A 22899-nucleotide genomic window follows, 5' to 3' on the forward strand; every position below is an offset into this window, starting at 1 on the left:
ACGGTGTAGTAGCACTAATCTTTCTTACACAAGCATCTTGTAGCAATATTTCACTCACATGCACTCATTCACCCTCACTACTCTCTCACACTCACACACACATTACTGTCCACAGTCTGAATAGACCACATTAAACATACTGTAATTATGAGTGGAGACCCCCTATGCCACGGAGGTGTGTGACCTACAGTATAGACAAACACACATACAGACAGTAAACCACTAAGCAGGACCCAGCCTGCCCCTGTCCCTAATGGCTTGTGGGAGACCTGCGGAGAGCTCATCAGCGCTGTATCTCTGAAAAGGCAATTCCACAGTCTCCTCTTGCGTGAAGCACTCTTTTCCCCTGCATGTGTTGGTCACAGGACAGCACACACTCCAGATTCCACTCACACACCGCTGGGAAAAGACAAGCCATCATTTTTTTCAGCATGGGCATAACAACTACACATTTCCTTGCTTCCAACTACACATTCTCTCTCTCTCTCTCTCTCTCACTCTCCCCTCTCTCTCTCTCTCAATTCAAGGGCTTTATTGGCATGGAAAACAAATGTTAACATTGCCAAAGCAAGTGAAGTAGATAATAAACAAAAGTGAAATAAACAATAAAATGTAACAGTAAACATTACACTCACAGAAGTTCCTAAAGAATAAAGACATTTCAAATGTCATATTATGTCTATATACAGTGTTGTAACAATGTGAAAATAGTTAATGAAAATAAATATACATAAATATGGGTTGTATTTACAATGGTGTTTGTTCTTCACTGGTTGCCCTTTTCTTGTGGCAGGTCACAAATATTGCTGCTGTGATGGCACACTGTGGAATTTCACCCAGTAGATATGGGAGTTTATCAAAATTGGGTTTGTTTTTGAATTCTTTGTGGATCTGTGTAAACTGAAGGAAATATGTGTCTCTAATATGGTCATACATTGGGCAGGAGGTTAGGAAGTGCAACTCAGTTTCCACCTCATTTTGTGGGCAGTGAGCACATAGCCTGTCTTCTCTTGAGAGCCATGTCTGCCTACGGCGGCCTTTCTCAATAGCAAGGCTATGCTCACTGAGTCTGTACATAGTCAAAGCTTTCCTTAAGTTTGGGTCAGTCACAGTGGTCAGGTATTCTGCAACTCTCTCTGTCTGTCTCTGTGTCTCTCTTTGTCTATCGCTTTTCTCTTTTACTCCCTCCCTCTCCCCCTCTCCCCTCTCTCTCTCTGTCTCTCACTCTTTCTCTCTTTCTTCTCGCTCTTCTCTCTCTACCCCCTTCCATTTACAGCTGTGTGTCTCATTGCGTGTGTAGATGATGTACCAGTTGTTCCAGAGCTTTAGCAGCACAATGATTTGCATCTGCTTCTGTCTGTCTCTTGCCTGCAGAACTTCCGTATGGCTGGGAAAAGATTGAGGACCCACAGTATGGAATCTACTACGTGGAGTACGTACACCTCTCCTGATAGTTGTGGTTTTACAGGAAGTAGTGGCATGGTTATTATTTGATAATAACAAGTGTTTGTTTCATGAGCTGGGATGAGCTGGGATTTCTGTACACCAAGTTGAAGTCATTGAGAGATGCAGGAGATGCGGGACAGGCAGACCTGCGCTTGTGAGGCTGTCAGTTAGTGTGCTTTTCAAATGGAGCCTGTAGTAGCAGTTGAGAAGATGGACTAAGGACAGCTGGCCTTCCCATACAGCATTCCTGAGCTCTGCAGGGGTGCCACTGCCTGGTTCAGGGGGCACTGGGGGTCCAGAGAATGAGTGATGCTCACCACCTCGCCTCACTGAGAAATGCACACTGGCACACAGTTTAGCCAGCATGGCCTCCAATGGGAGTAGCAGGAAGGAGTATTCTGAGGAGAGGAAACGAGGATCACCGGGACTACCAGGGCTTTTTTCCCTCTTTTTGTTTTGAATGAATACAGTAAAACACAATGGATCATTATGTTCTAACTAAAGTAGAGAACGAGTCATGGCAATCAGAAGAACATAGAGGACTGCGCACACTCAGTCACGGAGGAGCACTTCTGTTCCTTGATTGGATAGTGAGGATAACTCTCAGCATGACTCATGCCCAACAAGAGCACAAACAGTACTTTTCTTCGAAACACACACACACACACAAATTGACACACGTATAGGACCGCGGGAAGATATTTTGGGTTGGGGTGCTGTCAACAGGGAGTGTATTTTTCTCCGCTCTGCTGAAGTTTTAATTTTTGATTTATCAGGGGCACACACACCCACACACACACACACACACACATTGTCACACATACACACACTCCGCATGCATGTGATTCAACGAGCAGAGCAGGAGTGGCATCCCTTCCAAAAAAACTGAGTAACGACTGGGGCTAAGCTACAACTGTTAAAGCACAGGCGCATTATGCAGATCAGCTGCTTTCCTTGCTTTACATTCAACCTGGGGGCTCATCTCACAAAGGGCTGGCCTGGGAATCTGCAGCTCTACAGCTACAGGGAACAGGAGGACCACAGGCTGCTTTCCTTGCTTTACATTCAACCTGGGGGCTCATCTCACAAAGGGCTGGCCTGGGAATCTGCAGCTCTACAGCTACAGGGAACAGGCGGCACACAGGCTGCTTTACTGATCCTAGGTCAATCAGATGGGTCCATTGTGGGCAGGATATATATCTTGGGTATAGGGTTATTCCACTGATCTTAGGTCAGTGGTTATACGTGTCAACAGTACTGCAGTGTCATTTTCTTTGTGGTTTACAGATGAGAAAGTGCTGTGTTGGTGTGTCTCTGATTTGAATAGGATCACTGTGATGTAATATAAGCTTGGTACCAGAGGTTTGCAATGACTGGATAGTGCTCTGGGATGTCACCAGACTGTACTGTGTAAGGGTACTGTGAAACAGACAAAACTGTTTTGAGTTTTGGTCACGACACAAACCATTGAAGAAAACGGCTCCAGAGAGATGAGAGATGACTTGGCTTTTGTGTTGCTGCCAAATGAAGAGATCCAGAGAACTGTGTGTCATAGCTCTAGGAGGAGAAGGAAAACATTGAAATAAGGCTGTGAAAACATATAAGCCTCACTATCTTTTGGTCGGTTTCATCTTCTCTAAGATTTATGAAGTGTGTATTAGTCCTCGCTTGAGGTTGTATTTCTTTGTGTTTTTTATACAGTATGTACAGTAGCACTCTATGCATGTGTGTGCTGTATACTGATCTCTCCAGTGAGTGTTCTGTCTTGTCCCTTGTCTCTGTGTTGCAGCCATATCAATCAGAAGACCCAGTTTGAGAACCCAGTCCTGGAAGCCAAGAGGAAACTGAGCCTGGACACCCCCTCCCCTGGGCTGCAGGGGGTTAACACACCATCAGGTAACACATCTCTGCCAGCCCTGGGTCACCATAGATTCAAATGAAAACTGCTCATTGTCATGGTCACTAACTAGTATACCACTTATTATGAAGCAGTGTGTTTAATTAATTGGACATATTAAATGAATTGAGTGTTTAATTGGGCATGCATTCTGTATGCTAGTGTCTATTGGAACAGAGCCTAAATCCAGAATGTCAGAATTGTTCCTAATCAGATCCCCTTAGCTTAGAGATGATGTCAGTGTAGACGCCAAATACACAACGTGCCACTTGGACCACTTGTCGTTGTAGTGTCTACTGTCTAAAGATAATCATGACAGTTGCAGTCAGTGAGGGCAGTACCAAGTGGCCATCGTAACAATGGTATTAAAATGGTACTAATGGATAGTAACCACTTTACTTCAAATGTATTTTGACAAGTATCTTGTGAAGTAGAGAAGGCACTCATTTTGCTCACAGCTCTCTTGCACAAAAAGCTTTTGTCTGTCCCCGTCACTCATCGCTTCAAACACTTCACACTGCCGAAGGAGAGATCCAAAGAGCAACAGAGTCATGAGAGAGACAAAGAGAGTCCGAGAGAAAGAGCGAGTCATGAGACAGAGAAGAGAAGAGAGGGAGCGAGAGTCATGAGAGAGACAGAGAAGAGAGAGAGCGAGAGTCATGAGAGAGACAGAGAAGAGAGAGAGCGAGAGTCATGAGAGAGACAGAGAAGAGAGAGAGCAAGAGAAAGAGCGAGTCATGAGACAGAGAAGAGAAGAGAGGGAGCGAGAGTCGTGAGAGAGACAGAGAAGAGAGAGAGCGAGAGTCATGAGAAAGACAGAGAAGAGAGAGAGCGAGAGTCATGAGAGAGACAGAGAAGAGAGAGAGCAAGAGAAAGAGCGAGTCATGAGACAGAGAAGAGAAGAAAGGGAGCGAGAGTCATGAGAGAGACAGAGAAGAGAGAGAGCGAGAGTCATGAGAAAGACAGAGAAGAGAGAGAGAGTCATGAGAGAGACAGAGAAGAGAGAGAGCGAGAGTCATGAGAAAGACAGAGAAGAGAGAGAGCGAGAGTCATGAGAAAGACAGAGCAGAGAGAGAGCGAGAGTCATGAGAAAGACAGAGAAGAGAGAGAGCGAGAGTCATGAGAAAGACAGAGAAGAGAGAGAGCAAGAGTCATGAGAAAGACAGAGCAGAGAGAGAGCGAGAGTCATGAGAGAGACAGAGAAGAGAGAGAGCGAGAGTCATGAGAAAGACAGAGAAGAGAGAGAGCAAGAGTCATGAGAAAGACAGAGCAGAGAGAGAGCGAGAGTCATGAGAAAGACAGAGAAGAGAGAGAGCGAGAGTCATGAGAAAGACAGAGAAGAGAGAGAGCAAGAGTCATGAGAAAGACAGAGAAGAGAGAGAGCAAGAGTCATGAGAAAGACAGAGCAGAGAGAGAGCAAGAGTCATGAGAAAGACAGAGCAGAGAGAGAGCGAGAGTCATGAGAAAGACAGAGAAGAGAGAGAGCAAGAGTCATGAGAAAGACAGAGCAGAGAGAGAGCGAGAGTCATGAGAGAGACAGAGAAGAGAGAGAGCGAGAGTCATGAGAAAGACAGAGAAGAGAGAGAGTCATGAGAGAGACAGAGAAGAGAGAGAGCGAGAGTCATGAGAAAGACAGAGCAGAGAGAGAGCGAGAGTCATGAGAAAGACAGAGCAGAGAGAGAGTCATGAGAAAGACAGAGCAGAGAGAGAGCGAGAGTCATGAGAGAGACAGAGAAGAGAGAGAGTCATGAGAAAGACAGAGCAGAGAGAGAGCGAGAGTCATGAGAGAGACAGAGAAGAGCGAGAGTCATGAGAGAGACAGAGAAGAGAGAGAGCGAGAGTCATGAGAGAGACAGAGAAGAGAGAGAGCGAGAGTCATGAGAAAGACAGAGAAGAGAGCGAGCGAGAGTCATGAGAAAGACAGAGAAGAGAGAGAGTCAGAGCAGAGAGCGTGTTGGACATAGAAAGTTTTCTTAATCGTGGTAGTTTGATGTCAATGGATTGACAGATCAATTAGAATGTAGTAGTTGTAAATGACATAATGATTGACTCATCCTCTCAGGACCACTTCCTCTAAGTAATGTCACCGAGACATTCTGTACTCTAACCACACTGTTAGTCAGCATTCAGCTCTGATCAAAATCTAATTTTATTGGTCACATCTACATTGTAGAATAGTACAATTATATTGTGGGTGTAGTGAAATGCTTGTGCTTCTAGCTCTGACAGTGCAGTAATATCTAACAAGTAATATCTAACAAATTACACAACATATACCCAATACACACACATCTAAGTAGGAAGTAATTAAGACTATATACATATGGATGAACGATGTCAGAGCGGAACGGACTAAGATACAGTAGAATAGTATAGAATACAGTATATACATATGAGTAATGCAAGATATGTAAACAGTATTAAGTGAATGAGATACCATTGAATAGTATAGAAAACAGTATATACAGTTGAAGTTGGGAGTTTACATACACCTTAGCCAAAACACATTTAAACTCAGTTTTTCACAATTCCTGACATTTAATCCTAGTAAAAATTCCCTGTTTTAGGTTAGTTAGGATCACTACTTTATTTTAAGAATGTGAAATGTCAGAATAATAGTAGAGAGAAGGATTTATTTCAGCTTTTATTTCTTTCATCACATTCCCAGTGGGTCAGAAGTTTACATACACTCAATTAGTATTTGGTAGCATTGCCTTTAAATTGTTTAACTTCGGTCAAACGATTCGGGTAGCCTTCCACAAGCTTCCCACAATAAGCTGGGTGAATTTTGGCCCATTCCTCCTGACAGAGCTGGTGTAACTGAGTCAGGTTTGTAGGCCTCCTTGCTCGCACACGCTTTTTCAGTTCTGCCCGCAAATTTTCTATAGGACTGAGGTCAGTGCTTTTTGTGATGGCCACTCCAATACCTTGACTTTGCTGTCCATAAGCCACTTTGCCACAACTTTGGAAGTATGCTTGGGGTCATTGTCCATTTGGAAGACCCATTTGCGACCAAGCTTTAACTTCCAGACTGATGTCTTGAGATGTTGCTTCAATATATCCACATAATATTCCTACCTCATGATGCCATCTATTTTGTGAAGTGCACCAGTCCCTCCTGCAGCAAAGCACCCCCACAACATGATGCTGCCACCCCCGTGATTCACGTTTGGGATGGTGTTCTTTGGCTTGCAAACCTCCCCCTTTTTCCTCCAAACATAACGATGGTCATTATGGCCAAACAGTTCTATTTTTGTTTCATCAGACCAGAGGACATTTCTCCAAAAAGTAAGATCTTTGTCCCCATGTGCAGTTGCAAACCGTAGTCTGGCTTTTTTATGGCGGTTTTGGAGCAGTGGCTTCTTCCTTGCTGAGCGGCCTTTCAGGTTATGTCGATATAGGACTCGTTTTACTGTGGATCTAGATACTTTTGTACCTGTTTCCTCCAGCATCTTCACAAGGTCCTTTGCTGTTGTTCTGTGATTGATTTGCACTTTTTGCACGAAAGTACGTTCATCTCTAGGAGACAGAACACGTCTCCTTCCTGAGCGGCTGCGTGGTTCCATGGTGTTTATACTTGCATACTATTGTTTGTACAGATGAACGTGGTTCCTTCAGGCGTTTGGAAATTGCTCCCAAGGATGAACCAGACTTGTGGAGGTCTACAAAAAATGTTCTGAGGTCTTGGCTGATTTCTTTCGATTATCCCATGATGTCAAGCAAAGAGGCACTGAGTTTGAAGGTATGCCTTGAAATACATCCACAGGTACACCTCCAATTGACTCAAATGATGTCAATTAGCCTATCAGAAGCTTCTAAAGCCATGACATAATTTTCTGGAATTTTCCAAGCTATTTAAAGGCACAGTCATCTTAGTGTATGTACACTTCTGACCCACTCGAATTCTGATACAGTGAATTATAAGTGAAATAACCTGTCTGTAAACAATTGTTGGAAAAATTACTTGTGTCATGCACAAAGTAGATGTCCTAACCGACTTGCCAAAACTATAGTTTGTTAACAAGACATTTGTGGAGTGGTTGAAAAACAAGTTTTAATGACTCCAACCTAAGTGTATGTCAACTTCCGACTTCAACTGTATGAAATGAGTAATGTCAGATATGTTATATTATTAAAATGACCAGTGTTCAATTCCTTAAAGTGGCCAGTGATTTCTAGTCTATGCCTATAGGCAGCAGCATCTAATGTGCTAGTGATGGCTGTTTAACAGTCTGATGGCCTTGAGATAGAAGTTGTTTTTCAGAATTTTGGTCCCAGCTTTGATGCACCTGTACTGACCTCGCCTTCTGGATGAATTGGGGTGAATAGACAGTGGCTCGGATGGTTGATGTCCTTGATAATCTTTTTGGCCTTCCTGTGACATCGGGTGATGTAGGTGTACTGGAGGGGCGGGTAGTTTGCCCCCGGTGATGCGTAAAAGTTTGTGAGGGTTTTAGGTGACAAGCCAAATTTATTTAGCCTCCTGAGGTTGAAGAGGCTCTGTTGCGCCTTCTTCACCACTCTGTCTGTGTGGGTGGTCCATTTCAGTTTGTCAGTGATGTGTACGCCAATGAACTTAAAGCTTTCCACCTTCTCCACTGCGGTCTCATTGATGTAGATAGGGGGGTGCACCCTCTGCTGTTTCCTGAAGTCCACGATCATCTTATTTGTTTTGTTGACGTTGAGTGAGAGGTTGTTTTCCAGGCACCACAATCCCAGAGCCCTCACCTCCTCCCTGTAAGCTGTCTAGGGCTGTCTTGTTTTGAGTGGGCGTGGATTTCAAGGTTTTCAGTGAGTCTCTTATGTTCAATAAGTCTGTAAGGATATTGATCAATCAATCAATGAAATGTATTTATAAAGCCCTTTTTACATCAGCAGTTTTCACTAGTCCTCTTCTGGCTGTGTTGGGTGGAGATTACAAGAGTACATGTCCATTGAGGCCAGCTCATTCTTCAAGATGTTCAACCATTCATCGATGACCAGCAGGGTCCAATAGTAATCACAGTGATTGTAGAGGGTGCAACAGGTTAGCACCTCAGGTGTAAATTGAGGGAGGGAGATGACCAGGGGGACTGGGACAGCCAGGAGTCGTCAGGCCAGGTAGTCCTGAGGCATGGCCTCCAGCTGTTTGTTTCGAAATTCTATGGACAATAAAGAAGCCTGTGTCTTGTGACTGTAGCGTACGTGTAGGTATGTACGGCAAGACCAAATCGGAGAGATGGGTAGGAGCAAGTCCATGTAATGTTTTTTAGTTTAACAGTAAAATCATGAAATCAGCCCTAGCCTTGACAGGAAGCCAGTGTAGAGGCTAGAGTAATATTATCTGGAGTAATATGATAAACATTTTGGGCTCTAGTCAAGATTTTAGCAGACGTATTTAGCACTAACTGAAGTTTATTTAGTGCCTGATCCAGGTAGCCGGAGAGTAGAGCATTGCAGAAATCTAATCTTGAAGTGACAAAAGCAGGGATTATCTTTTCTGCATCATTTTTGGACAAAACATTTCTGATTTAGGCAGTGTTACGAAGATGGAAAAAAGCAGCTCTTTAAATATTTTTTATACGTTCGTCAAAAGACAAATCAGGGTCCAGAGTAATGCCGAGGTCCTTCAGTTTTGTTTAACTACTGTACAACCATTGAGATTCATTGTCAGATTCGACAGCAGATCTCTTTGTTTCTTGGGTCGTAGAATTAGCATCTCTGTTTTATATAGTTTAAAATAATATGCCTGCTTCATCATGTTTCATCTACGTGTAGACCAATTAGGGTTTAAAATCTCTCAAAAACAATGTGGTGATCGATGGTGTCGAAAGCGGCACTAAGGTCTAGGAGCACGAGGACAGACGCAGAGGCTTGGTCTGACGCAATTAACACGTAATTTACCACCTTCACGAGTGCGGTCTCAGTACTATGATGGGGTCTTAAACCAGGCTGGAGCGTTTTGTATACATTATTTGTCTTCAGGAAGGCAGCGAGTTACTGAGCAACAGCTTTTTATAAAATGTTTGCGCTGAATGGGAGATTTGATATAGGCCTATATCTTTTTAAATAATCTGTGTCAAGGTTTGGCTTTTTCAGGAGAGGCTTTATTTACTGCCACTTTTAGTGAATTTGGTACACATCCGGAGGATCGGGAGCCGTTTACTTTGTTCAACATAGGAGGGCCAAGCACAGGAAGTAGCTCTTTCAGTAGTTTAGTAGGATTATGGTCCAGAAGACAGTTGGAAGGTTTAGAGGCCATGACTGTTTTTGTGACTGTGTAGAGAGATACAGGATAAAAAAACTTGAGCGTCTTCATTGAGCTGAAGTCCTGACAGTTATGTGCAGTCTCAGGACAACTGAGTTTTTCAAAGAGGAGTCCATCATTTTTCTAATGATCATGATATTTTTGCCAAAAAAGTTCATGAATTCGTCACTGCTGAAGTGAAGGCCATCTTCACTTGGGGAATCCTGCTTTTTTGAGGCGTCACTACAGACCCAGTTTCAATCCAAGGTTGTGTCACCACCGGCTGTGACCGGGAGTCTCATAGGGCGGCGACAATTGGCCCAGCGTCATCCTGGTTAGAGGAGGGTTTGGCCGGGGGGGCTTTACTTGGCTCATTGCGCTCTCCCGAGCCCATTGGGGAGTTGCAGAGATGAGACAAGATCAGATTTGTATCGCAATTGGATATCACGAAATTGGGGAGAAAAAAGGAGTAAAATACAAAAACAAATACAAAAATACAAAAGAAGTTGAGTAGACTCCATAGATTTCATGACTAGAACCTCAAAAGAGATATTTGCTGTCAGAAATGTTAGCAACACCTCTGCCTTTGCAGGATGCGCAGGGGGTTTGGTCACTGGTGTAACCAGGAGGAGAGGCCTTATTTAGCTCAGTAAATTCATCACACTTAAGCCATGTTTCAGTCAGGCCAATCACATCAAGTTAATTTGACTATGACTGCCTTGGAAGTGAGGGATCAAACATTAAGTAATCTCATTTTGAGATGTGAAGTATTATCACAATCTATTTCATGAATGACACACATGGAGGTCTTTATTCCAGTGAGATTGCTTAAGCGAACACCACCATGTTTAGTTTTGCCCGACCTAGATCGAGTCACAGACACAGTCTCAATGGGGGAAACTGAGCTGACTACACTGACTGTGCTAGGGGCAGACTAACAGCCTGCTGCCTGGCCTGCACCTTATCTCATTTTGGAGCTAGAGGAGTTAAATCCCTTTCTATGTCGCTAAATAAAATGAGAACACCCCTCCAACTAGGATGAAGTCGGTCACTCTTCAGTAGACCAGGCTTGGTCCTGTTTGTGGGTGAGTCCCATAAAGATGGACAATCATCTACAAATTTAATCTTTTGGGAAGAGCAGAAAACAGTTTTCAACCAGCGATTGAGTTGTTCAAGTCTGCTGCAGAGCTCATCACTCCCCCTAACGCCCTCTAACTGGGATTGATCACCTAGCCATTGATGTTTCTCTGCTGAGCCAACTTGGTTGTGCCCAGTTGCCCACAGAACAGAATTGAACATGGGTCAGACCAGATAGTGACAATGGTCTGACCACAGAGGCTGACTCACAAAAAGGCCTAGGCCCTATCAGCACTACCTCTCTCTGTACCAGCTCTTCCAGACACCCTTCAGGCTGCTATTTTGACTGGTACAGCATTAGCATCCAGAGGCCATTGGAGGGGGAAGCACAGTGTATGTGTGATTTCTACACCACCAGAGACCCCCTCAGAGAGCAGTCTTTAGCCTGGAGGCCCTTACTGTCACTGCCACAGGAACCTACTGCACTGTAGCAGGCTGCTAATGCTGTCCTGGAACAGACCACAATAACCCCAATAACAGAAACTACGATGAAACCTTAAAACACCCACAGATTGTGGAAGGATGCAGGCTTTGCTGCTTTGCTCTGTGTCATTCCTGAGGGGTAGGTCCTTGGAGGTGTCTTGATTTGCACGCTTTGTACAAAATAATAAAATGCAGTACGACAGGATCTTTATAAAACACACCTACTCATTCAAGGGTTTTTATTTATTTTCACTATTTTCTACATTGTAGAGAAGACATCACAACTATGAAATAACACATATGGGATCATGTAGTAACCAAAAAAGTGTTAAACAATTCAAAATATATTTGAGATTCTTCAAAGTAGCCACCCTTTTCCAATCCATCTTAATTGGGTTGAGGTCGGGTGATTGTAGAGGCCAGGTCATCTGATGCAGCGCTCCAACACTCTCCTTCTTGGTAAAATTGCCCTTACACAGCCTGGAGGTGTGTTTTGAGTCATTGTCCTGTTGAAAAATAAATGATAGTCCCACTAAGCACAAACCAGATGGGATGGCGTATCACTGCAGAATGCTGTGGTAGCCATGCTGGTTAAGTGTACCTTGAATTCTAAATAAATTACCGGCAAGTGTCACCAGCAAAGCACCCCCACACCATCACACCTCCTCCACCATGCTTCACGGTGGGAACCACACATGCGGAGATCCTCCGTTCACCTACTCTGCGTCTCACAAAGACACAGCGGTCAAATATGGACTTATCAGACCAAAGGACAGATTTCCACCGGTTCGAATGTCCATTGTATACCACCACTACCTTGTCACAACACAACTGAATGGCTCAAACGCATTAAGAAGGAAAGAAATTCCACAAATTAACTTTTAACAAGGCACAGGTGTTAATTGAAATGCGTTCCAGGTGACTACCTCATGATTTTATTTGATTTTATTTGGATCTCTTTTAGTCCCCATTTGGACTAATCTTCCAAGAGTCCTTAAACATTCAAATACAATTTAAAATACGAACACATTTCCACATATAACACACTATTACAAACATACATAATATACTAACATAATGACCCAATAAATACTCAATCTAAAAAAATATTGATTCTTCATCTACTATAGTCCCACAACATTTCTATGTATTATATTTAAATCGTTTTAAAATAATGTTTAAATGTATATATTGAAAGGTTTCTGGTTTGCTCAGTTAATTTATTCCATTTCTTTATTGCTCTAAATCGAAATGTTCTTTTGCCTATTTCTCTTTTCTGTCTGGACAACGCATAGATGGTGGACAATCTATTCCTAGTATTTACAGAATGTCTGTCTCTTACCAACTGAATACCGTTGTGAATAGAACTTGGCCGTTTTAAATGATGTATATTATGAAATAAAATAAGCATGTTCCTTTCAATTATCTTATCGATTGATGACCAACCAAGAACACTGCGCATGACTGCAACAGAAGAACCACATCTCCACCTTAAAACAATCCTTGCTGCTTTGTTCTGTGCATTCTGCAGCCTCCTAACTTCACTTGATGATGCATTTCCCCAGACCACAGAACAGTAGTTCACCTGACTCTCAATTAATGCTTGTGTTATTTGCTGAATAATTTTTCCTTGTAAATATTTAGCTATCCTTCTGATTATGCATGCTGTTTTAATATTTGTTTTACATAGATTAGTTATTTGAGACGACCATGATAAGCAGTTGTCTAGCTGCACTCCCAATAGTTTGGTTTCTGCCACTTCTTCAATTTGTACTCCTCCCATACTTAATTGTATCCCATGCTGTTTTGGCCTTTTCATAGTGGAACAGACCAACATAACTTTGGTTTTCTTGGTGTTTAAAACAAGTTTGTTTTGGCAAACCCACTCCCTAATATTCTCCAAATCTCCTTGTAAAGCTTGCTGTACCTGTTGAACCGATTGTCTTGCTGCATAAATTGTAGTATCATCTGCAAATATAGTAGCTTGAGTTTCAGCTAAGGCATAGGGAAGGTCGTTGGTATATATTAAATAGAGAAGTGGCCCAAGGCAGCTGCCCTGCGGTATTCCACAGTTTAACACATGAGGGGAAGAAAATGAACCATTGATATAGGTGGACTGTTTCCTGTCAGTTAGATATGACTGTACCCAATTCAATGCTACCTCCTTAAAACCATAATGCATTCATTTTGTCAAAATTATTTCATGATCCACTAAATCAAATGCTACACTGAAATCTGAAATCATGAAGCTGGTTGACAGAATGCCAAGAGTGTGCAAAGCTGTCATGAAGGCAAAGAGTGGCTACTTTAAAGAATCTCAAATATAAAATATATTTGTATTTGTTTAACACTTTTTTGCTTACTACATGATTCCATATGTGTTATTTCATTGTTTTGATGTCTTCACTATTATTCTATAATGTAGAAAATACTAAAATGTAAGAAAAACCCTTGAATGAGTAGGTGTGTCCAAATTTTTGACCGGTACTGTAGCTATAACTGGCATGTTCATGTGTCTCCGGCCATGATCAACTGCAATAACCTAACCTGGGTGGTCTTAACCAATCATAGTGCAGTATGATATGACGGTAGAATGCAACCAATTACAATTCAGTATGTTGACACATACTGTATGAATATTACAGGAGGTTGTTGGTAAACAAACAGGGTTTGATTGAACAGAGACCCTAGTGTTAGAACCAGATCAACTCAGACCTTTTAGACTGAAGAAACACTCTGCTCTATGCACAGCCTATTGGGACCGAACAAGTCCCAGGCTACATCCCAAATTGCACCCTATTCCCTTTATATTACACAAATTTTGACCAGGGCTCTTGTCAAAAGTAGTGTACTCTAAAGGGAATAGGGTGCCATTTGAGAAGTGCCCCCAGTTAGTCCAGCTTCTGTCCAGCTAAAAGAGCTTATTTCCCATGTATTGTTTCCTGGACTGTTCTTTTAACAGATCCTCTAGTTTTTGCCTGAGTGATTCTCTGTTCCGACAGAGCTCTCTACTCTGCTCTCTGCACGTTCCCCGTGGTTGTTAATGAGTGGTCTGTCTCACAGCGAGCAGAGCAGAGTGGATCGGAGAGATCCCAGAGGGGCGTGCTGCCATGTAGAGTTTTAAATGCTGTTTTGACAAGGCAGACTGACCTCCCTCTCAGTGAAAGAGGCTGCGGTCTGTTGCCATAGTGCTATAGCTGTACGGGACTGTAATTATCCTGCACTGACAGTCCTCTCTATATGAGATTTTCAAGAATCACAGATAGCAGCCTGCCTGCCTGAGAAATAGACCATCTCTTTGTGTTACCATGACTTAATCATGGCTATGTTAAAGGAAAATTCCACTCAAAAACTATCTTTTGGTATTTGTTTCATTAGTCCATTGTTGATTTAGTCCCAAAATGTTTTGCATGTCAGCAATCAAGTTTTCAAGATATATAACTTTCAAAGTACAGAAATACATTTTTCATATGATGCAAAACTCAGCATCATACTCTCTCTCTCTTCCCACCGACCCCTGCCCTCACCCTTCTGTATCTTTCCCTTTTCATTAGGGTGATGTGAGGACAGTCCCTTATCACAGTGGAGAGAATAGAGATATGAATGGAGATGGGGAAGGCTCTGACAGTCGGTGTCCTTTGATGTTCTGATGGAAGGACTTAATCTTGTCAGGCACAGAACACACAGAGAACTGTCATGGAATATGTCACATGTCATGGTACATACGCATGTTGGCACATAGACTACGCCCCCCCCCCCCCCCCCCCCCCCCCCACCACCACACACACACACACACACACACACACACACACACACACACACACATACACATACACACACACACACACACACACACACACATACACACACACACACACACACACACACACACACACACACACACATACACATACACACACACACACACACACACACACACACACACACACACACACACACACACACATACACATACACACACACACACACACACACACACACACACACACACACACACACACACACACACACACACACACACACACACACACACATACACTGAGCGTACAAAACATTAAGGACACCTTCCTAATATTGAGTTGCACTGCACCTTTTGCCCTCAGAACAGCCTCAATTCGTCAGGGCATGGACTCTACAAGGTGTCGAAAGCGTTCCACAGAGATGCTGGCCCATGTTGACTACAATGCTTCCCACATTTGTGTCAAGTTGGCTGGATGTCCTTTGGGTTGTGGACCATTCTTGATACACACGGGAAACTATTGAGCGTGAAAAAAACAGCAGCGTTGTCGTTCTTGACATCAACCGGTGTGCCTGCCACCTACTACCATACCCAGTTCGAAGGCGCTTAAATATTTTGTCTTGCCCATTCACCTTCTGAATGGCACACATACACAATCCATGTCTCAATTGTCAGAAGGCTTAAAAATCCTTCTTTAACCTGTCTCCTCCCCTTCATCTACACTGATTGAAGTGGATTTAACAAGTGACGTCAACAAGGGATCATAGGTCAGCCTATGTCAAATCAAATCAACATGTATTGGTCACATACACATGGTTAGCAGATGTTATTACAAGTGTAGCGAAATGCTTGTGCTTCTAATTCCGACAGTGCAGCAATATCTAACATGTCATCTAACAATTCCACAATAACTACCTAATACACACAAATCTAAGTAAAGGAATGGAAGAAGAATATATACATATAAGTATATGGATGAGCAATGACAGAGCGGCATAGGCAAAATGCCATGGAAAGAGCACGTGTTCCTAATGTCTTGTACACCCAGTGTATATGCTCATACACAAACGGCTCAGTGAAACTGCTGGTATGTGAGAATGTCATGTTAATCACACTCAGCATAATCCGTTATTCTCTGAGCGCAATGCAGTTATGCAAATCTAAATCCCATGACACATGACACATGGGGGGTAGTGGAGGAGGACGGGGGGGTGTCTATATTTACTCCAATTAAAGAGATGGATGCCCCCCCACCCACCACTATCCATCCCTCAGTGTGTGAAGAATCACTAGAGGAGACACAGCCTATAACTCACCCAATGGAAACCAAGGTCAGACAGGGGCCATGGATATCTCTTTGCTCCCTCTTCCTCCTCTATCGCTGTCAATATCACCCCCCTCTCGATATCCCTGTCCCCCTCGCTCTCTGTGCTGATGCAGAGGAAAGGGCGCTCCCCCTGCGTCCCTCTCCCTCCCTCTCTCTGTGCTGATGCAGAGTTAAGGGCCGCTGTGTCTCAGTCACATGGTGAGAGCCTCCAGCTGCAGTTTGAGGTCAGCTGTCTGTCTGCCTCTATCCCTGTGTTGTGGTGGTTATTCAGGTGGATGTACCCCTGCAGTGTACACACACACACAAATACACACACAGTTTGTCTCCTGGACATTTATTCCCATGCTCCATCCTGCAGGCATAACATAGCAAATTCAATCTGAAAGTTTATCACATCTCTGTGAGATTTGAAATGTCAAGGTTATATCCAAACGGATTTGTCACTGCTTTGTGCGTCATGTGTGTGTTCTTTTTTCTTTTTTTACAGTACGTCTTTTTCACTGGCAGGCTTAAGTAAAAGAGTAGTAGGCCATCTCTGTTCAGCAGTAGCATAGTTCTTGCCTGTGCTTTGTTACCAGACAGCTCTTCAAATGAATAAGGCTGATGTGGATGTTTTGTTGCCATGTTGTATTTTGATGTGTGATTTGAGTGTTGGTTGAATTAGTGACAGTCTGAATGACGAGTAGCTGTCAGCTCCCTGTCACTGTGGCGGTAGCCTGCACTGTGACGTTACAGGGGACAGATGCCTAACACCCTGTGAACTTGCGCCTATGTGCATCTGTCACACACAAACACACACTCTACCTACCATACAAAATAACGACTGCTACTTCAGGTGTTCTTTGAAGTTGTCCCATATGGATATATCAGAATAAAATAAGCGTAGCGGCATAGACGTGTCACTGTAATCTCTCTCATTGTGGATTCTCATCGTGAATTAGCGCAAGCAGCTAGCCTAGCCTGGTTTCTCTGTCAGATCAATGGATTAGCGCTAGCAGCTAGCCTAGCATGGTTTCTCTGTCAGATCAATGCAGCTGAACAATAGTGACAGGCCTTGTGATGATAATACGACAAACAAACAAAGAATTAATAGTCACTAATTTGTAAAGTAAAATACTTCAATGGGGCATTAAGGTTTGAGAGCAATTAGCTGAATTACAGTCATAATAATTAGGTATTTGCTTATACAGTACTTCCTCAATTTGCATCTCTCTCTCGCTGTGCTTTTTTTGTATTTAGTCAAAAAAAGTTTTTTTTCTTTCTCTTTGCTCTGTTCTCCATCCCTCTCACTCTTCCTTCCCTCTCCCCTCACTTCCTCTCTCCTTCAGATGAGCCTGTTGTGGGTGTGAGGGGTTTCGTACGGAACCCAGCCCATCTCCAGGGCTCCATTCTGAGGACAAATCTGAGGAAGAGCCCCCAGGGGTTTGGCTTCACCATCATTGGGGGCGACCGCCATGACGAGTTCCTCCAGGTGAAGAACGTGCTCCGAGACGGGCCCGCCGCGCACGACAACAAGATGACCTCTGGTGAGTGTTGTACGCGCATGTAAACACACACAGACGCTTGTACGCAGGAACGCACGCACACAAACACACACAGCGCACGTGTGCACACAGATCAACAAGGTTAATTTATCATTGTCTGTACACACACGTTTATGGCAACACACTGATTTGAAGTGGAGTTATACACAGTATTTCAGATTTCATACTGAAGGCTTCTTGTCTGTGCTTCTTTACATGCTTATGATTATTACGAACATGCATATCTATAAGTGTGGTCATACAGTATATATTGGATCACGTACAGTTGAAGTCGGAAGTTTACATACACCTTAGCCAAATACATTTAAACTCAGTTTTTCACAATTCCTGACATTTAATCCTAGTAAAAATTATCTGTCTTGTATCACCACTTTCTTTTAAGAATGTGAAATGTCAGAATAATAGTAGAGAAAATGATTTATTTCAGCTTTTATTTCTTTCATCACATTCCCAGTGGGTCAGAAGTTTACATACACTCAATTAGTATTTGGTAGCATTGCCTTTAAATTGTTTAACTTGGGTCAAATGTTTCGGCTAGCCTTCCACAAGCTTCCCACAATAAGTTGGGGGAATTTTGGCCCACCCCCGACAGAGCTGGTGTAACTGAGTCAGGTTTGTAGGCCTCCTTGCTCGCACACACTTTTTCAGTTCTGCCCACAAATGTTCTATGGGATTGAGGTCAGGGCTTTGTGATGGCGACTCCAATACCTTGACTTTGTTGTCCTTAAGCCATTTTGCCACAACTTCGGAAGTATGCTTGTGGTCATTGTCCATTTGGAAGACCCATTTGCGACCAAGCTTTAACTTCCTGACCGATGTCTTGAGATGTTGCTTCAATATATCCATATAATATTCCTATCTCATGATGCCATCTATTTTGTGAAGTGCACCAGTCCCTCCTGCAGCAAAGCACCCCCACAACATGATGCTGCCACCCCCGTGCTTCACGTTTGGGATGGTGTTCTTCGGCTTGCAAGCCTCCCCCTTTTTCCTCCAAACATAACGATGGTCATTATGGCCAAACAGTTCTATTTTTATTTAATCAAACCATTTCTCCAAAAAGTGTGCAGTTGCAAACCGTAGTCTGGCTTTTTTATGGTGGTTTTGGGGCAGTGGCTTCTTCCTTGCTGAGCAGCCTTTCAGGTTATGTCAATATTGAACTAGTTTTACTGTGGATATAGATACGTTTGTATCTGTTTCCTCCAGCATCTTCACAAGGTCCTTTGCTGTTGTTCTGGGATTGATTTGCACTTTTTGCACGAAAGTACGTTCATCTCTAGGAGACAGAACGCGTCTCCTTCCTGAGCGGTATGACGGCTGCGTGGTCTGGTGTTTATACTTGCGTACTATTGTTTGTACAGATGAACGTGGTACCTTCAGGCGTTTGGAAATTGCTCCCAAGGATGAACCAGATTTGTGGAGGTCTACAATTTTTTTTTTCTGGGGTCTTGGCTGATTTCTTTTGATTTTCCCATGATGTCAAGCAAAGCGGCACTGAGTTTGAAGGTAGGCCTTGAAATACATCCACAGGTACACCTCCAATTGACTCAAATGATGTCAATTAGCCTATCAGAAGCTTCTAATGCCATGACATCATTTTCTGGAATTTTCCAAGCTGTTTAAAGGCACAGTCAACTTAGTGTATGTAAATGTCTGACCCACTGGAATTGTGATACAGTGAATTATAAGTGAAATAATCTGTCTGTAAACAATTGTTGGAAAAATGACTTGTGTCATGCACAAAGTAGATGTCCTAACCGACTTGCCAAACTGTAGTTTGTTAACAAGAAATTTGTGGAGTGGTTGAAAAACAAGTTTTAATGACTCCAACCTAAGTGTATGTAAACTTCCGACTTCAACTGTATGTGACATACAGTATACACAGCCCAAACGGCCATCAATAAACATCCCGGTATTAGTATATAGCTGCCAGTGGCTCATTGAAATGGAGAGGACATATGTAAAATTTAAAATCCCTCGCTATGTCGAGATCACAACTTATTTGTCTCATGATCACTATATAACTAAAGTGTTTTGTCGAGATCACAAATAATCAGAAGTACCACGCATCATCCATTAATTTGTTCAGATGCACGATAACCACCTCATCAAGGAGCCTTGTGGCTGCAATGATCGCAATGCGCTCTTGGGGCATTTAAGCCCTGAACAATGTCTGACAGGCAATGCTGTCTCCAATGCTGCCTCCAATGCTGCGCCCTGCCCCCAAAACCACAGTCAATCTCATGCAAAGAATAACGCAGTTAACTTGGCTAGTCTTGTGAGATGGATAGTTAGCTAGTTAGTCTTGTTAGCTTGTTAGCTATGCTGGTTGTTAGCTTGCATAACCGATATATATATAGTTCATGGATAATATTTACAATTACAGTGGGTGAGCTCCATCCCTGACAGGTTGATCAGATTCAATTTTAGCCTCAGATAAAACCAGGTTGCTGCCTCATAGGCTGTTTCATAGGTAAGGCTCCTTGAAGACAGATTAGCTGTCAAATTGCTTTATAGGCAGATGCATATCTGATCCAGGGGGTGAGCTCTATTCCAGGCAGGCTGATCAGATTCAATAGTCTCAGAGGCTGATTTCAGGATGCTGCCTTGTAGGCTGTTTCAATGGTAAAGCTCCTTGCAGGCAGATTAGCTGTCAGTGCTTTATAGGCTGATGCATGTCATCCAGAGTGGGTGAGCTCTATTCTTGGCATGCTGATCAGATTCAATAGCAGCCTCAGAGGCAGACTTGTAGGCTATTTCATATGTAAGGCTCCTTGCAGACAGCCTACAAGGCTGCATCCTGACATATCAGCCTCTGAGGCTGCTATTGAATCTGATCAGCTTGTCAGGAATAAAGTGCACCCTCTCTTGATCATATACATAATGCATTGGCTGCTAATCTACCTGCAATGAACTTTACCTATAGACGTGTTGGTTGTATAGCAACAGAAACGATGCGCTCGCAACCATGGAGCAAACAGATGAGGGTGGCTTATCTATCTAACCCATCTATGAAACTACAAGGCAGAATCCTGACTTATCAGCCTCTGAGGCTGCTATTGAATCTATTCAAGCTCTGAGCCTGAAATGTAATCTGATCAGCCTGTCAGGAATAGAGCTCACCCACTCAAATTTAAATATCATCCATAAAACAACTGCCCCTTACAATCATACACATACTGTATCAGATATGCAAGCTAACGACCAGAATAGAAAACAAACTAGCTAGCTAACGAGACTACCTAGCTAACTAGCTAGCAGCTCTCTTGCTCGCAAAGTTAGCTGCATTGTTGCTTACATGTGATTGGCTGTGGTCTTGGGCGTGGCAAATAGCCTGGGAGACAGAGCTGCCTGTCAGGCATTGTTCAGGGTTTAAATGCCCCACAAGGGCTTAGCTGCCCCTCAAGTTGATTTAAAAAAAAATGTTACCTTTATTTAAGCAAACCAGACGGCACAATTTTAATTTTTTAATTTTTTATTCACGGATATCCAGGGGCACACTCCCAACACTCAGACATAATTTACAAACGAAGCATTTGTGTTTAGTGAGTCTGCCAGATCAGAGGTAGTAGAGATGACCAGGGATGTTCTCTTGATAAGTGTGTGAATTGGATAATTTTCCTCTCAAAATGTAACGAGTACTTTTGGGTGTCAGGGAAAATATATGGAGTAAAAAGTCTATACTTTTGTTTAGGAATTTAGTGAAGTAAAAGTTGCCAAAAATATAAATTGTAAAGTACAGATACCCCAAAAAACGACTTAAGTAGTACTTTAAAGTATTTTTTACTTAAGTACTTTACACTACTGCTCCCAGCTAGCTAGCGGTGTTGGGAGTTTCCTGCTTTTGTTTTGGCTGGAGATAAGCTGAGCACATTTTCCTAATCTTTATTGATCTGGCTGGGGCTAGCTGACTTAATACACCCAGGCTGGAATGATGGAGAATGAGGGGAAGGAGAGAGTGTTAGGCTGTACCTTACTTCTTTGTTCATTCATCAACCCCAAAGCAGTTGTTTATGAAGCAGACTCCAAGGAAACATATTTCAGCTCCTGACCAACGATGCCTTCATGCGGGCACTGTCTGCGCTAAACGTTATGCAAACTGATTTGTGTGTTAGTGGACTGGGTCTGGTGTTAGTGGACTGGGTATAGTGCCACAACTAACCACAGCACACTCCCATTTTAAAGACAGTTGCCAATGCTGATATTGACACGTCCTTTTCCCTTTTTCCTCTTCTCTCCCTCTCCTCTACCAGGTGACGTCATCGTGGATATCAACGGGCTGTGTGTCCTGGGGAAGACTCATGCTGACGTGGTTCAGATGTTCCAGTCTATCCCAGTCAACCAGTACGTGGACATGGTGCTGTGTCGGGGTTACCCCCTCCCTGAGGACCCCAGTGGGAGTGACGACGCCTCCTCGTGGGACATAGCCACTACCCTGGCCCCCGACGCCACCCCTTCACTTTCGACCTCTAACCCCCAGGAGATACACTATGTCACCAGCCCAGACGGCACCCTCCCAAGACAGGTACAGTACAACCAGTTCCTCCCTAGGTTTCTTCCTTTTAGGGAGTTTTTCCTGGCCACTGTGCTTCTGTTTTTGCTGTCAGGGGTCTAGCCTGGGTTACTGTAAAAGCACTTTGTGAAAACTGCTGATGTTAAAAGGGGATATATAAATAGATTTGGGTGATTTTAATTTGATTGATTGATTGACAGACAACAGCTGTCCCAGCCATGTCCAACGGGGGGCGCCACTACCCTGAGGGTCCAGACCCCACGCTGTTGCAGCCGGAGCTGGTGGGCGTACCCCTGGTGAAGGGGCCAGGAGGGTTCGGCTTTGCCATCGCAGACTGCCCCCTGGGCCAGAAGGTAAAATGTATTTAATGAATTTCCGGTAACACTTTACCATAGCCCCACTTATGTATGACTGGTGTTATAATGCCAGATGTGTGGACTCGAGTCAGATGACTTGGACTGGAGTCTGACTCGAGTCACAAATTTGATGACTTGAAACTCGATAGAAAATAAAATGACTTGACTTGGACTTGGAGCCTCAAGACTTGGGACTCGACTTTGACTCAACTTTGGTTTTGTAATGTTTTGTCACTCATTTTGTTGCACAATCTGTGGATTACTCTCCAC

The 22899-nt window shown here is 43.3% G+C and overlaps 1 protein-coding gene across 1 annotated transcript in view; it reads left to right on the forward strand.

Moving 5' to 3' along the window:
• The window catches only part of LOC120059177 (membrane-associated guanylate kinase, WW and PDZ domain-containing protein 3-like), a 307200-nt gene that overhangs the window by 258674 nt on the left and 25627 nt on the right, over nucleotides 1-22899 (forward strand). Inside the window, exons 7-11 of the mRNA XM_039008028.1 lie at nucleotides 1375-1432; nucleotides 3236-3326; nucleotides 17550-17742; nucleotides 22014-22285; nucleotides 22474-22626. Of these exons, the coding sequence (XP_038863956.1) occupies nucleotides 1375-1432; nucleotides 3236-3326; nucleotides 17550-17742; nucleotides 22014-22285; nucleotides 22474-22626 (767 nt within the window). The remainder of the gene's footprint in view (nucleotides 1-1374; nucleotides 1433-3235; nucleotides 3327-17549; nucleotides 17743-22013; nucleotides 22286-22473; nucleotides 22627-22899) is intronic.

This window comes from Salvelinus namaycush, chromosome 14, assembly GCF_016432855.1.
Source record: "Salvelinus namaycush isolate Seneca chromosome 14, SaNama_1.0, whole genome shotgun sequence".
Lineage (NCBI taxonomy): Eukaryota > Metazoa > Chordata > Actinopteri > Salmoniformes > Salmonidae > Salvelinus > Salvelinus namaycush.